The 16,402-nt window shown below is 38.9% G+C and overlaps 1 protein-coding gene across 1 annotated transcript; it reads right to left on the reverse strand.

Moving 5' to 3' along the window:
* Positions 1 to 4,037: 4,037 nt before the first annotated feature.
* pdcb (phosducin b) lies at positions 4,038 to 7,038 on the reverse strand. Its single transcript, XM_028402931.1, has 4 exons — positions 6,789 to 7,038; positions 5,789 to 5,850; positions 5,176 to 5,324; positions 4,038 to 4,972 (listed from the first exon to the last, which is right to left on the reverse strand). Exons 2-4 carry the CDS (start codon positions 5,832 to 5,834, stop codon positions 4,457 to 4,459), a joined length of 711 nt encoding a protein of 236 aa, XP_028258732.1. The 5' UTR covers positions 5,835 to 5,850; positions 6,789 to 7,038; the 3' UTR covers positions 4,038 to 4,456.
* Positions 7,039 to 16,402: the final 9,364 nt, after the last annotated feature.

Here is a 16,402-nt window from a genome sequence, read left to right on the forward strand (position 1 = left end):
AGATGTCATGAACAAAAGAGGTGGCTAAGGGAAACCGTAGCCTCAGGCAGCAGAACTATTTTCTTACACTTGTCAGGCCTTGGATACAGAGATGTTTAACCTATAGCAACACCGCAAACCTCTTGGTCTGAGTCAGCCATGTTGGGAAACTAAGAAGAAAGGACCCTTCAGTCATTGATGTTTGAGATGATTCATGCCCTCATGTGTCAAGATCCATCCGCTGATTCCTCCCTGCATTTGTCCTTGTAAGGCCAACCCAAATGTAACCTATATGAGTGTTATGTGTACAGCTTTGTTACTCATTTTATTAAATACTCAGTTCCGGTCTCAGCTGTTTGCTCTCTCCCCCGATGTTTTAGTAATACAAACAGTGATCTGTGTGGGATTGTGTTGATGTAGTGGCTACATTGCGTTCAACTGTATTCCACTCACAAGAAAAATTAGATTGTTTTTGCAATGTGCGCATGTTGACAGGTAAAAAATGAGTCAAACAATAATATTGTTATAATCTTGTAATTGTTGAAATTAATGAGTCACAAGGATCTTCACAATGCCTAAACAACAGGACTAAAAAAAAGCTTTTCGTTTATGATGACAGCAAGTGAGCACATTTCGTAGTTACATCACCTCTCCTACATCCGGTACCCATATTCTGTCCAGTGGGTCTCCACTGCCATGTCATGACATCACCTCAGTCAAATAGGTTTTTATGTGGGTGAACTAGAGTGTGGCAGATGGCTTTCCAAGAGTCCAAACATAAAAACACAACAATCCTCCAATTAGTGAAGCAGTATAAACAAGGGGCCAAATCAAAACGTCAGAATGGGGGTGGGATCAGGTGGTCAACGCCGGGGTAAACAGTGAGGTAAACATTTGTATGAGCAGAGCGTTGAGTCAAAGCAGGCTTTAGGCCCTGATCCGAGAGGAAAAGTTCACTGAGTTATCTGGGTAACTTGGCTGAGAAAAATCTGGAACCTCCCCAAACTGGTGGCACGCAAAGGTTATGCAGGAGTTTACTCAGCAAAGTCGTCAAAGGGAGCAGAAGAGGATGCTTTGGTTATGTTTATGTTTGACAACATGGAGATAAAAGACACCTTCAATCTTTTGATTGTTTATTTTTTTGGTAATTATTTTATCTTATGCCACACAATGAGCACATAAAGCTTCTTAGATTCTTATGTAGCAGCTCTTAATGATTGTGTGAACTTTGTCCTTTGGCACTATTTGAAGAATGAAAATTAGAGTTTTGGCTATAGTTGGCTGCCTTCTGGGTCAGTAGCAGTCTGGCTGACATGTTTGGACACCTTACCTAAACCACTCTTTGCTCTTGTGGGAGGTATCAAAATCATTTTTGATAAATCTTAGACACGCTACTGTGTGAAAGTGAAGTGCTAACTGCTAGAGGCTACACAAATCCTGCCAGATGTGGTACTGTGGAATCACAAACACATGTATATCCTCAGAGAAATATGTGTTAGCGTGTTCAGTAGCTCTGCCTTTAGCTGTAATTAGAAGTCGAGGGATCCTTTGCAGGCAAGATGTCAGAGATTACATGTACCACGTTAAAGAAGAAGACACCTTGGAATGTTTTCTGTTTGATATTTTGTAATGGATTTATTATTATGGATTTATGGACTTGTTGCTTCTGTGCTCTGCCTCCCTGTGGGAGGCGTTCGGTTTCAGAGTGGCTAGGCGTGGTTCCCTGGTGGTTGGCGGCTGACATACCTGCACCTTATCTCCTTGCCAGCTTAGCCTTTATTGTCCTGGCTGGACTGGCATTCAGCACCAGTCAAAGAACATGGGGCGGCAAAGAAAACAAGAGGACAGAGAAAAACAAAGGAAAGAAAACAGCTCAAATAAAAAATCAAATCAAATCAGAATAAATGAAAATGACAAAAAATGAATACAAAATGTCTTTATGTCATCTCTTTATGATCAGATATCTGACTTAAGTCTAGGAATTTTACCTTTGTTTCCCCAGAAATGTATATTAGTTGTTAATTAAAGTAAAACTACTTTTTTTATTTACAGTGGTACGCTTATTATAAAATGCAAATTAACCAAAACCATACACATAAAAAAATAACACAAATAAAAGCAAATGTTTCTGTGTGAATGGTGGTTAATTTAAGGAGTAATGAAACAGGAAGCCCTCTAACAAACTGTCCAAGTTTACATCAAGAGATGACCTGTCTGTACAAATCCAGCCCCAGTGATTTACCTCCATGACAGACTAGTTTCCTGCAGCAGCAGTGATGTGGGTGGTTAAGTTTTTGACAGTTTCGACATATATGAGGCATCTTAATTTAATTCACTGCACATCAAATTGTGGGTTAGTATTGCAGGTCTTTTATGTAAAAATGTCAAGCATTTTTTTTGTTGTGGTTTCGGCATGCCTGGAGCTCCCTGGGGTCATTGGGAAGTCAAGACGATGAGGTTATCCAACATGTGACAGCCTGTTTCCTTGCACAGGAGAGAGCACTTAGTTTCTGTGATGGTATGTTTATGAGCTACTTTTTTTGAAACACTATTTAAATTCCAGAGGAAAGACAATTGTTAATATGTGAGACAAAATTCTGCAGAGTACAAAAAAATCTTGAGCAGACAGATGTTAGGTAGACTGTAGAAAGTCCTGGGAGGGAAGAGAGAGGAGACACTGTCTTGGCTGGATAGTATGAAGATAAATGTAGGAGTGCTGGTGGGGAGGAGGTGAGTTTCAAAATATTCAGTCTGTAATAACAGATTAAGTCATATAAGATTATACTGCTCTCTATCTAATGTGATTTGTCAAAATGTAAAAACAAACAACAAATCGTGTTTTACCAGCAATGGCTAATGTTGTTGTTGGTAGTGAACCAGTGACAGGCTGCAGCTGGTCCCTACAAGGAAAACATCCCAGACGCCTGCGTTAAAATTGACCACATTGAATGTACCCTGACCAACACATGTCCTAACATGGACTGCTGTGGCTGTTTTGACATTGAGCAGGATGATCATATGTTCTGTCAGCATAAACACAACCGGGTGTTGTATCTGAATAGTGATGCATTATCAACCAAAGGTGGTGTTTTTTGTGAGGAAGCGTTGAAAGAATACGGGTGCCAGATGTGAAGGATGAGGATTCTTGGCTGAAGAAAGCTATCAGAGACAGAACAAGGCTGTCAGTGTATGCGTCTTTTAAGAGGATGTAGCAAGTGGAGACCATTAAGAAACTGAGAGCAAACAGTGACTGCTGACGCCTTTAATCTAATTGTGCTCTTGCTGACTCCAACATTGTGTGCTGTACACATTCTTTCCTGAACAGAGATGTGTTAGAGAACCTCAAGATACATTCAAAGCAACAACTAAGACCAGCAGGACAGAGAGGACAGATGAATGCACAGTGTCCTCACATGTTTCACCAACAAATTACCAGTAACCACAGGCTGGACAAGTGTTTTTTTTATAAGGCATTTACTTACATTACTTGCATTGCGACTTGGTTCTCAGTAGAGGTGTCCAAGCCAAACAGTGAAGTAAAATTACTTCAGTACTTCACCTTGGTGCTTGCAGCCATATATATATTTCAATCATGAGAGACTCAGTGAACTGAATGAGAAAGATTTATTATGTACAAAATTCTAAATGTGCATTGGCCTCCTAGACCCTGTCGTGAAGACCACATCCGAAAAGGGGGAGAAAACACAAGAGGAGAGGCTGCTGATCAGAAAACCCCATAAAAATGACACATTTTTTATACTATTAGATTCGTAGTTAATTATATAAATCAATTAATCATATTTCAATACCAACCAAATTAAAATGATGATGATATGCAGATTCAAGGACCTGTTGTTGTAAAGTTGTATCACAATAAATAAAGACTCACTTTCTCCTTTCCTCTGTTTACATTTTATTGATGAAAATAAGGTGCATGAATGTTGTTTTTTTCCAGACATTGTATACACACCTCTCACCACATTGGATAAAGAGGTAAGGTTAGATGATGTTGGAAGACATATTTATTCCCAAATGTTTCTATATTTGACTTGTTGACATGTTTAGGAGTTGCAGGGTCATCAGATATATGTACATGTGTGTAACATCTTATTTACAGATGCAAATTTATTTGAACCCTAAATGAATTTAAAAAAAAAACATCCCAATCAACTGCTACAAAATGCACTACAAATCAATAGTTTTTTTTTCTGAGCAAATATGTAACATTTACTAACATTACAAAATAAACATTGCATTCATTTTAGCTACAGTTAGCTGTTTTTGGCGTTTGTCAGGATGGTGGTTTGGGGGGTTGCTCTATATATAAATACTTTATTACAAATATATATGCTGCATCTCCTCTTTATACAGTAACTCACAGCCATGTTCAGAAGCACCAGCATCAAGGTTTTTTCACCATCTGGATATAAAATATCTCCTTTACAGAACAATCCTTTAGCGGCCAAACTTCTTCAGTTTACTCTACATCGTGCTCTTCTTCATCTTCCACCCCAGGCAGCTCTTTCTCTGGCAGGAGGCCGTAGCTGTTGAGGAAGGTCTCCACGTCAGTAGCAAAGAACTCCTCATTAAGGTGCTGTGTGCAAGCGAGGAAGTTCCCAATAAGCTCTCCAGCCTTGTACACCAGCAGCGTAGGTAAAAACTCATCAGAGAATCGTTCTGCGGCACCAGATGCCACAGCGTCAATCCTGCAGAACTTTACCGTGGGGTATTCAGTGGCCAGGCAGTCGAGGCAGTTGTTGAGCTCCTCGCAACCTTTGACCCCAATCTTGTAGATGTGTACGACCACCACTGTGCTGTGATGCTCCTTCTCAATGACTTCTAGGAAGTCCTCTCCACTCTCTAGGTCATGCACACCATCAAATTTAGGCCCAAAGCTGAGCTTATCGTGCATCTCTTGCATGCACTTTTTCCGGTAGTGCTTCAGGCATCCTTCATCCTCCTCCTTGAGTAGCTCATACTCCTGAACACTCATCTAAAAAAAAAGAAAAAAACCCAATATATTTTACTTTTGTGTTGGAATATCAACAACTCACATTTAGCCTACAGTTTGAATCAAATTTGCTAATCAAACAAGGCTGACTGTCACTCTATGTATTGGCTCATCATAAAGAGTTTCCAAGATGTCAGAGTGAAACTGCTGTTCTAGTAGCACTGAGTGCAGATATTAGGTTGTACCTTGCGGTTAAGATTTGCTCTTGAATCATCTTTTGGCTTATTGGGGGATGACATCTGTCTCAGCAGTTCCCTTTTTGCAGAAGGCAAGCTGTCTTGGTCCATACTTTCCAGCTTAAACCTCCTCCAGTCATTGATGACTCCTTTTGGACCTGTGCACAAAGCAAACCACAGACAGAGTCACTGAAGGCATATGCACCGTGTTGACAAGGACAAAGCAAAATGGAGTTTAGCAGAAAGGCTTCATTCACAGTTTAAAAGTCGATGCAGTCTTCAATTTTTAGGAAAAAACTATTCAATAAATTTTATATAAAGTAACAACAAACAGCTATATGGCTAATCTGTCCTGTTTAAATTTGTGGATTGTATTAACATTCTAGGAAATGCACTAATCACCTCAAGTGTTGCGTAAGACAAAGAAGATTAGAGTATTTGCCACACTGCCAAAGCTCTGTATGCTGCTTTGGCCTTTAGTGCCATTGTGTCCATTTGCCATTGTAAAACAAACAAACAAACAAACAAACAAACAAACAAACAATCATCTGCTAAAGTAATATCTACTTAACTAGTAACTGAAGAGTCAGCATCATAATCCACAGTGTGTGTTTCTACTCACCTGTGTGAGTCACAGTCACTTCTGCATCAAAATTTTTGTCAGACATTTTTGTGGTTAGCTACCTGCAAGACAACAAACAAAACAAAACAAAAACATGATAATTAGATGCAGCAAAGTTGTTTAAAATAAAGATTTGAATATAATCTGCAAGATTACAAAGGACAAGGGACTTTTGATGCCAAGATTAGTGTTACTATTAGTATTAGTATTACATAAAAAATAGAACTTGTTAGCTGTGATTCTTCATGATCATATTGCTGTATAGTAGCAGATGTAAAGTCTTTGCACTGTGAGTTCTGTGATATTTAATTAAACTAATGCATTCTAAGAGGATTACACTGGGATGAACTGCAAGAGATCTGCGTAGCTTGTTGTTAGCCCCTGAAGCTACTACTTATCGATGCAACAGATGAACCTCAATCACGACACCATAGTAAATAGCATCAACATGTAAACTGAGTATGGGTAACATATCTTATGCAGGTTACACACAGAGAGCAGTGTGACTGCACTACTTCCTGCCTCCATGCTGATCTGGCCTAAAGATCTTCATGCCCTCTTATGGACTTCTAAGTGCAGATTTCCTCTGATTAGTTCTAGCAGTATTAAATAATGAATGTTTTAGTTATTTATGTAAAAGTGTGTGTGTGAGAGATAAACAATACGCTCTTGTGAACAGCTGACTTCCAATTAGACACAGACCCATGACTAAATTCAGTACCCAAAGAAAGATTCCTTTGTCTGTAATCTGTGCAGAAGTTTGTACTAAAAAATAAGAAAGGATTTTTATAGTCGCTCTTTTTGATATACAAAGTTGTGACGGTAAATCTGCATGAAAAATCAAGATGGCCTGCGTAGCCATGACTGAATGTATATTAAATCATATAGATCAATATATATATATATATATATGTATATTCTGTTGCATCTATTTAAAACCAAACCTTTCTGCACATTGTTACACAGGTTTATGCTCTATTATTAAAAATAATGTCCTTACCTCTCACTTCCACAGAAAAGTCCTCCCCTTGTGTCAGTAGCTAACCTTGCACTGGTCCACACTCGATTACTCCACAGAGTTATCTGTTGCTGGATGGTGTGTGTTTTTCTGTGCATGCGTGTGTCTTGTCCAGCCAATGAGCTTGGTCTGACGGAGATTTCAAAAAATACCCTATAGACCAAACAGAAATAGAGCATAGATCCTAAGAGGATTTCACTTCAGGAATTAGAAGCCTTACTTGATAAAGGCCTGGCTGCATACAACGAAAAGAGAGTCAATGATACACTGAGAGAGAGAGAGAGAGAGAGAGAGAGAGAGAGAGACAGGGAGAGAGAGAGAACTAAACACTTAGTGTAGTGTATTTGTATTTATTTTTCCACAGTTTTAATGCATCACTTGATCAGGCACCTTTGCTCTGTTACACACAAGCTACTGTGTTGAATTTCACTGTAACAAACAGCACTTCAGGGTTTAACTCATGCAAGAGGCTCCATATCCCTGAGATGAACTCTCAAATAAAGTGATCTTGTCTGGAATTCAAAGTTCTTCCAGGCATAGAGCTTCACACGAAATGAGCACATGATGGGAAGAAAACAGAAAACACCGCTAGCAATGGGTGGGGAATATCTAGTGATGCTTTGTCATGGGTTTCCTGACTAATTTCAGCACAAAAATTACCATACTGTTTCTGTTTACTCCTTAAAACGGGATTTTCCTTTAATGTTTTCTTTCAAGTGGCTGGTTGGACATAGATTAATGATCTTAAGTAATATTTACATCAAATATTACATTAAATGTTCTATGTTGAGTGTAAAAAAGTAGAACTAAAAGGAATGCAGAGACAATACCAAAAACAATTTCCCCATTAATCCCCAATTTTCTTAATCAGTAGTAGTAGGTTCTTCAATATCAGAATGCACAACTATGTAAAAGATTAACATTTAAAATCTCTCTTAAGTAGAAATACATGAGTTTCATTGGCTAAAATAAGGTGAGACTTCACTCTTTGGTAATGCTATATATTAATCATAAATGGACGATGATCGTTACTCACTCATCTTATTCACAAATTGATAATTGATCATCAGAATTATGTAGGACAGACACTAGAATATTGTTCTCATCATTCAAACATCCACAAAGAATATTTTTAACATCTTCCCTGCAGAAACAGCCTCATGTGTGAGAGTGGCAGTGACTGCAAGTTCCCAGAGTTTCACCTTAGAATAACATCGGTGACTAAAAATGGGCGCATTTCCACAAACTGCCATGTAAAAAGAAACCGCATTCACCCTATAACTCTTTGTCTTTCTCTGCATGCCTCAGTGTAAGCTTTCCTTTAACTGAGCTGCTGAATCACTGCAGTGCAAATAGGAAGAGTAAATGCTCTCCACACCCACACGGTATTTTCTGCTGCCGCCTTTGACTTCTGTCCTTCGTCTCTCTGTCTGTGTGCTGCATTTATTGGCTTAAGGGATTACTGGACTTTTTTATTCAGGCATGAGTATTCATGCCAGGTGGGGTCTCATTATTCTCAGTATGGATAAGCATGGGTTGCCTAAAATGGAATTCAGCCGATTGTTTTGCACCTTTTGTTCTAACGTCTTAAGCTCTATCCATCTATCTATCTATCTATCTATCTATCTATCTATCTATCTATCTATCTATCTATCTATCTATCTATCTATCTATCTATCTATAATGTTATAGTCTAAGTGAAGCTGATGGAGAGGCAGTTCAGTGTCAGAGGGTAGAGAATCCTTGACACATTTGGAGTCTCTGTTACATGATCACTGACCATTGGAGTACATGTCTTGGCTGAATAACAGGGTGACTCCAGGTCAGCTCTTTTTTAAACACTAGAGGTCAGCCTTCTCAGTCATGGTTAGGCTTAGGTGAAACCAAGTTAATGATCTTGTACACAAGGACTTTCATGGGAGGACAATTAACATACTGGACTCTGATTGGCCGATACAGCTTAGCCCTTATACTGTTATTACACATTACACATGCTATTTTGAGCTTTTATTTAACATAGTAGAGTAAACAAAATGAAGATGAAAGTGATTATTAAAAGTTTCCACACATGGTCATTTGGTTTCTAAATCAGCATTTACGTTCTGAACTGCATATCACATGCTGATCAACAGCAGCTGGGAATACAAGTAAGAAGTAATATCCCTGACCAGGAGAAAAGGGAAGTGTGTGCATCTTGGTTGCCCTCAGACACACAGTGTGAACACACGCTCTGTGACGTCTGTGTATGTGGGACCTCATTTTCAGTGAGGGCTTTCCATACTTTCATTCTGAGGTTTATGAACGTTATGGCTGTAAGTGTTAAGTCACAGATGTGAAGATCAGCACTGAGATGTGGTCTATTTCACATGTAACAGACCTTCACTGTCCCTCTGACATGCTGCACCTTAGGTTGGATAACTCCTTTTATTCCTCATAGCTGTCAGGTGACTCAGTCATGTGTGCATTCCTGAGATAAACTGGGAGCAGCTAAATTAGGCAAGGGCTTTCCCTGAGGCTACTGATCTTACAGGTAACAATGGTACCAGGTGTCACTCTCCAGGGTACAGTGTCGCTGTGTTCTTGAAGCTTCATTTCAGCCTCATATCAGGTGTCACATGTCATGACAGATTATTTTTGTCCTGGGTTGATGGAAGGTGTCAAAGCAAAGAATACAAATACCAAAGGAGGAAAGCCCTTTCTTATATGAACAAAGTGCATGTCCTTTAGTTTGCCTGATTGTTTTTTGTCTGTAACTTTCCTGTGGCCAGGCTCAGGCCTAGATGTGGTTTTCCTTTAATCATCCTTTCAAAACAAAAAAGAGAGTCTTCCAATATTGTGACAGCTGCGGGCAGTCTGAAAGTCCAGCCTTGCTTTATTTGGAAGCCACATAGTCAATACAGTGCTTTACTGCTGCTGTGAGTCAGGATGTTTCATTTCCAGCTCACTGAGACAGACTATGTAAACTGGAAGTGAGGGGAAGACCTCCTGCAATTGCATCACCGGCTCCATAGTCATGTTGTCCACAATAATGTTGAGGAAACATAAAACAAAATATGACGCATAGTGGTGGTTGTCAGGTGATTTCTGCTTACTATGACATGTGTTTTTCCATCTTAGATCTTGTTGACAACATATTAAAGGCCACACTTGTCATTCAAACTCGATGCTCTGCAATCCAAGCTGACATCCACACTCGCGTTCTGCAGCCAAGTGCACACAGGTGTGAAAATGGGCTCAGCACCAAGTTCTCCACCTTCACAGATTCTTTTCTCAGTGGTTGAGTCTTTTTTCTTTCTTCATAATAAGGTATCCTTTTATGGTTCTTGTCCTCTACCAGGACTTGCAGAATCATCCTTTATGAAAGCAATAGAAATACTTTCCCACAGTTTCTTTCACAGTTCAACCTTTAAAACAATACAGCTTTGATTTTCAATTAATAATATCGTCCATCAGTATTTATTCATTTCAATCCAGTTTGTTTGGATGTGTTTTTAATTTCTCTTCTTTGTGGTACCAGTATTTCATAACATAAAGGCAAAACAGGTCCAGCATCTAAGTTGTGAGACATTTGCTTCTTTTTTCTTTCTAATCTGAATCTAGATGTAATCTAAGTAGATATAGACGTAAATATGATTTTAAACCAACAATATTTAAAAATAAATCAAATAATAATAATAATAAGCAAAAAAATAATTTGTGGTCCAGAATTAGTAACTGCAGTACTTCAGTCCCTGTATTGTCACTAGTTTTATTGGGACCACATGCATTTGTAAAAAAAAAGTAGTTTATTTTGTTGGAATAAATCATCCAGAGCAATTTAAGCATATTTTAACTGAAGTTAAATAACCTGATGATTTCTCTTAAATGGTATTTTCAATGTTTTTTATCTGTTATCCATGCACCAGTAACTGGTAAAACACTATGTGGACGAACAGTCTACTGCTCAGATGAACTGCTTGAACCTTACAGCAATTTTTTCCCACTGCTTTCACTTACAGTAAAAGTACACTGAATGCCTGAGGCTCTTTGTGTGTTAAGCACACAGATGGAACTGTGATGAAGTGCAGAGAGATGCAGGACAGGTCTGAAATTAATGCAGAAGCATGGACACGCAAAAGAAAATGTGTTTTTTCTTTGTTTCTGAATGCGTGCATGACTGCCTCAGTGTCTGCATGGAAATGCACAGACAACCTTTTCATCTGCCGGAGGAAACTGGAAAATAACCTTTGTTTTGACGGTGATTCATATAGTGAAAAATATTTCTTTCCTAAGTGGTTCACTGCACGTGAAACAGACACTAAAACACTAAAGCGGCAAAACAACAGGAACAAAAGGATGCAGTATCTGACCGTTTTTGCATGTAAAATAGTTACAATGATGGTTTCCACATCCATCATTTCGAAAGTGACCTTTGACCTCACCCAAAATCTGACTCGTACAAAGCGGAGAACACCAGGTCCACACACAGCACCATGTTTCCTTTCATGTCAGGCAGGGTGGAAACATGAAGCTTCACTTGTTTGTCTGTCAGCAGAAGAATAATTTAGCAATTTAAATAGGAGGTTAAAACAATATGGCACAAATAATGCCATACAAAAAATGGAGAGGGCCATCATGCAACATACACAGAGGTGGATCGACAAATGCAGGGACAGTGGAAAGGTGCATCGGGGGGAGGCAGCTAGCCCATAGTCCATTATGTAAGGCTGTAAGGGAATGTAGAGTAGCCGTCTACTGTCTGAACCCAGAATCTGAGCTGACTCATCAGGAAAGGAGCCTGACAGTTAAATGCTCCTATTTACTTTAGAAATTCTACATCCCTGCATGCAAAGGATGCACCCTGAAAGTGAAGTGCTCTGTTCAAGTGACTGATGAACACTGCATGAACATCTTGCACTTCTTTGTGAAGTCATCTTTTCAGGAGTAGGTGAGAGATTCTTTTTCAGTTGGTGTAAAACTCATTTCCATCCCTTCTCCTCCTCTCTATACACAACCAGAAGTTTTACATCTGCTAAAGTGATATTTCAGCTGCTGGCTGTCATTGATGTTTGTCTTTAAAACTATAAACTAAAACCATGGAAAGATCCATTATTTTATTTCAGTAAATTCCCTTCACTATTACCATCAAATTGAATTCAATCATCCATGGTTGAGAAATAAGAGGAAGTCATACAAGAATATGATTTTTAATCTGTTTTAAGTCAGTGGTTTAATCATTTCACATGTATGTGCATAAGTGATTATTTGTGTGTGTCAGTGTATTGCGTAACACCGGAACTGGTTTTGTGCGTAACAGAGGGAGGGAGGGAGGGAGGGAGAGAGTGATGAGGTGGTGCTTACTCTCTTTTTCCGTCCACTATCAGAACCCATTCATAAATATTACTCATCCTGCAGTGATGTTGATGTTTCTGTTTTCAGTGGAGGCCCCACTGTTTTGGGTTCAGAGGGGAACAGTAACACATACTTTAAAGACATTACAGTGTGGTAAAATCTGCCACTAGAAGGTGCTGTAGGAGCACAGAGGAAAGAAGCTGCAATCACAGTCAGAGAGTCAGAGAGCGTAGAATTAGTCTAATAATGAAATACATTTGATAATAAAGACAAAAACACACACACATACACACCTTGCATAGGGTGAAATGTGTGTTTTTGCTGGCCTGCAGGTTTGTCAATACTTTGATTTCACTACTTATGCATGTTCTTATGTGTTTCTATTGCCTTTTATTTAAGGAACCTGTATATTGTTTTAAAAGAGCTATGCAAATAAAAATTATAATTTTTGAAGGACTGATATCTGATACATTTAACAACAGCAAACAACTCGTTCAGCTCCAATATTGCTTCTATTTTACACCTGTTCTCATGATATGTGGCATTCTTTATGTTTTAATTTAAGTATATTAAAGGACATAAAATATTTTTTTTTATTTTGAATTCATAGAATAAAATATAAAAAGCACAACATATCAAAGCATCATAAGGGCTGAGTAGTACTGAGGATGGTTTCACAACTCACTGGATCATCAGACAGAAGAGCTTGGTTTTGAAATACAGTAATTACACATGTCAATGAATGCTCCCAAGCTACAACCTACAATTTTTGTCTGACTCAGTGACCATTATATTAGCAGAAACACCTCAGCTTAGACCGGCTTAAACCAGCAGCAATTTTAACCACAGGATGCTCAGCAGTGAGGATCCTCGTGTCAGCACATGTAAAACTTTAACAACAAGACAAACAAATAAACCATTAGTGCTGGGAATGTGAGACTGTCCTCTTTGACACGCATACAAGTTTATTTTTTATTTTTATTAAATCCATGATTTTACAGCTTCTTTTTTTTTCAGTAGTGAATGATTTCTAAGATTTTACACCTCAGGGCAGATGTAATGTCCGGACAGAAACCAGTTATCTCTGCTTCCCCATGCCTCAGTGCTCATCACTTCCCTTTCCATTGTCTCATACATCCACCTTCACCAACTGGCTCCATCCTTTTGTGTGTTTACATGTAATCCTCGGCACACATTGACTCAACAGCTGGGGGATTTTTCATTCATGTTTACTTAAGCATATGGTCAATGGCATAACAATAGAGGACTCGTTTTGAAATCATTGTAGCTGTTTACTATGTGCACAACTGAATTACTCACATAACTGTGAAGCCGTGTCAGCTCTATATTGTCATCATTCCCATACATACCAACAAGTGGGGAGCTTTTTTTAAAGTAGGCTGGAAGGTGTGTTGTCAGGTATTGTGATGAGTAATACAGAAAGCGTAACACAGAGTATTTGCGAGATCGCTGTATGTATGGAGTCTATGAATGCCTGTAGTCAATGAGGGACACACCTTCAGTGGCCACATCCTTTCGATGATAGAGATCTCAAATTAAGACACATCTTGAGTGCATGCTGGCATCTTTGGGAAAATACAAAATGGAGGATACATTTACACTGAGGTGGACAAACAACAGTAAACCTGATAGATAGAGGAGGGTCCTGCTAGCGAGTGATACAACCGATGACATACAAATTACAGAAGGGAGATGTAGATAAAACAAAATACAGAAATGTTTTCAGGAGAACACAAAAACTGGTGGATCTCTAATAAGCACACAATAACTCAATCATGCAAGGAAGTAAAAATAAACAAACATAAACAAATGTTGTTATTTACAGAGGTTAAAACCAACCTAACTCAACAACGGGTATGTCCCAGGTTTGTCACTTGGAAACATTCTGCGTTCTGTGTGACTTATTGTGTCATTATTCCAAGTTAACGTATGGACACATTTGACTTCAAGAAAACAATACACGCTTTCTTCCTGCCATTATGAGCTATCCTATGACAGCACAGACCTATCCTTCTTTTTACAATCCAAGGCCAACCAGAAGGAAGTGTGTTTTTGCACTAATTACATAGTTTGAGCAGTTACCTGTCACATGTTCACCTGACAGGTTGTGACAACAGAGTACAAACATGTCATGGAAACTTTTACAGCACTTTATTATTTGTGGAATGCTGCAGGCGGGGTCCATGTGACAGTAAGACTCTGAACTGTGCTGTGCAAATAATGAAGCTCTTAGCGCAAGTTCAATCAGGAAGACTATCCTCTTCCAACCGCCTCTCCCTTTTCATCCCCCTCACACTTTAGCTCTCCTTCTCCCTCACCCCTTTTCTTTCTCTCTGGCTCCCACTTTAATCAGGTGGTTAATATAGAGAAACTCCCCCTCCAATCTGTGGTCGAGCCATCCCTCTTCTGTCCAATCACAGCTCAGCAAAAATCATTTAAATGTTTTCCGTCTCCTCTCCAGCTGTCTTTCTGATCGATTTCGGCAACCCTCCTCCACCCCAAGCTCCACCAGTTCCTCAACAGTGCAGGGCCTCTTGTCTCCTGCTCTCCAGCTCCTTCACCACCACCAGGTCTAGACCCGGGGGGATTCCTGTTTAGGCGGCCTCATCTCCTGTCCTTTCCCCCCTTTTGGATGTTGGTCATCACGTCGGGGTCTAGAACACCAAAGCACATTTCATTCATTCATTGTACTTCAATAAATATTTTTCTCATCTAATCATCTTTGTCTCTCCTGATTGAAATGCAGCAGGCAGCATCTTTGAAAAGCATCATATTTATAGTTCCTAATTCTGCAGGTATCAAAATATGTATAATCAGCTCCACCATAATTTGACTATATGCTAATTATGCATGTCACAAATGACCTGTGTTTACTTATATAATATTGCTAATGAATGCAGCACATTAGCAATAAGTAAAAGGATGCTCCGTCCAGGGAGGGGAGCATATGAGTCAGAGATGTAAACTTCAACAGTTTAAATGTCAAGAGTTAAGGCAAAAGAACAAGTGAGTCACCTGTAGATTCCTGCCTTTCTTTTCCATAATTCTGTAATTCCTGAAAACCTTAAACTTTCCTGTTTCCTTGTTCTTATTACCAAACATCTGCCTGATAAAATGTAAATTTAGGGAAATGCAAATCAGGGATTTTTTTTAAAAATTCTACAGTATCTACAAATTTGATCCAACCATGTCATCATGGCAAAAATAGGCCCCAAATATAGTCTGGTTCTAGTATGGTAATGTCCAGCAATAAAAAGGGTTACATTTTAAATGTCATTTTGTTTTGTTGTTTTGGTGTTTTGCATATTGGTAGATATAGAATATAGATCTAATATGAGACAATCAAGCAAAGAAGGAGGCTAAATCACATGAAAAATAGTATTTTTAAATTTTGACTATACTTTAAGCAAAAATTGTAACCAGTGACATTTAGTTTAAAGTGTATAAATATGAGAAAAATGACATAACTCCAGCTCTGAAATATACAATTGGTGCTAGTAGAGAACCTTTAGGTTTTTCTCCTCTTATGTGCTGGTCACCCTCCATTTAATCCAAACTAAGATCTTTTCCCAAAGCAACAATGGACCAATCAAGCACAATGTCAATTATTTTTAGAATTAGGTTATAGTTGTTGCTTGTTGTTTGTGATTGCTTCATCATTAGGTAGAAGAGCTTATGGCTTTCTTTTCTCAGAAACACCAACATGCCCAAGCAGGTGCATTCCATTGTAATGTCAGTCTGAGAATCAGTATGGGAAAGAACTCCTGCACAACACTAAGTCTTTTCTTTTTTTTAAACACTCATATCTCAGTTCCCTTGTGAAAAGATAAATCTTCATGTCACATACAAAAAATGTCTCTGTGAAATGTAATGAATACAACAAACTGCCAAATTGAAATCATGTCTCAACACACACACACACACACACTGGCATTCAGCCCTAGTCTTTACTGTTTAAAGGCTTCACTTAACTTAAGACCTGCTTGAGAGTATTTAAACGGCCAGCAGCCTTTTGCATCTGAAACAAGCTGCTGAATGTCCACACGCACGTCCATCAGCTGACACCGAAGTTACGTGCTGCTTCTAGACTCTAATTAAGCTGGATGTGCTTCCAATCTAACTCTGGGTGTTCTGCAACTGGCCTGCCAAATCCCAGATCCCTGTGGAGTCTGTCACACACACCAACAAAGGTCACACACGTCACTCCAATCAGGAACAAATTTAATGAGAAACATGTTTTATTC

Source organism: Parambassis ranga, chromosome 4 (genome assembly GCF_900634625.1).
Source record: "Parambassis ranga chromosome 4, fParRan2.1, whole genome shotgun sequence".
Lineage (NCBI taxonomy): Eukaryota > Metazoa > Chordata > Actinopteri > Ambassidae > Parambassis > Parambassis ranga.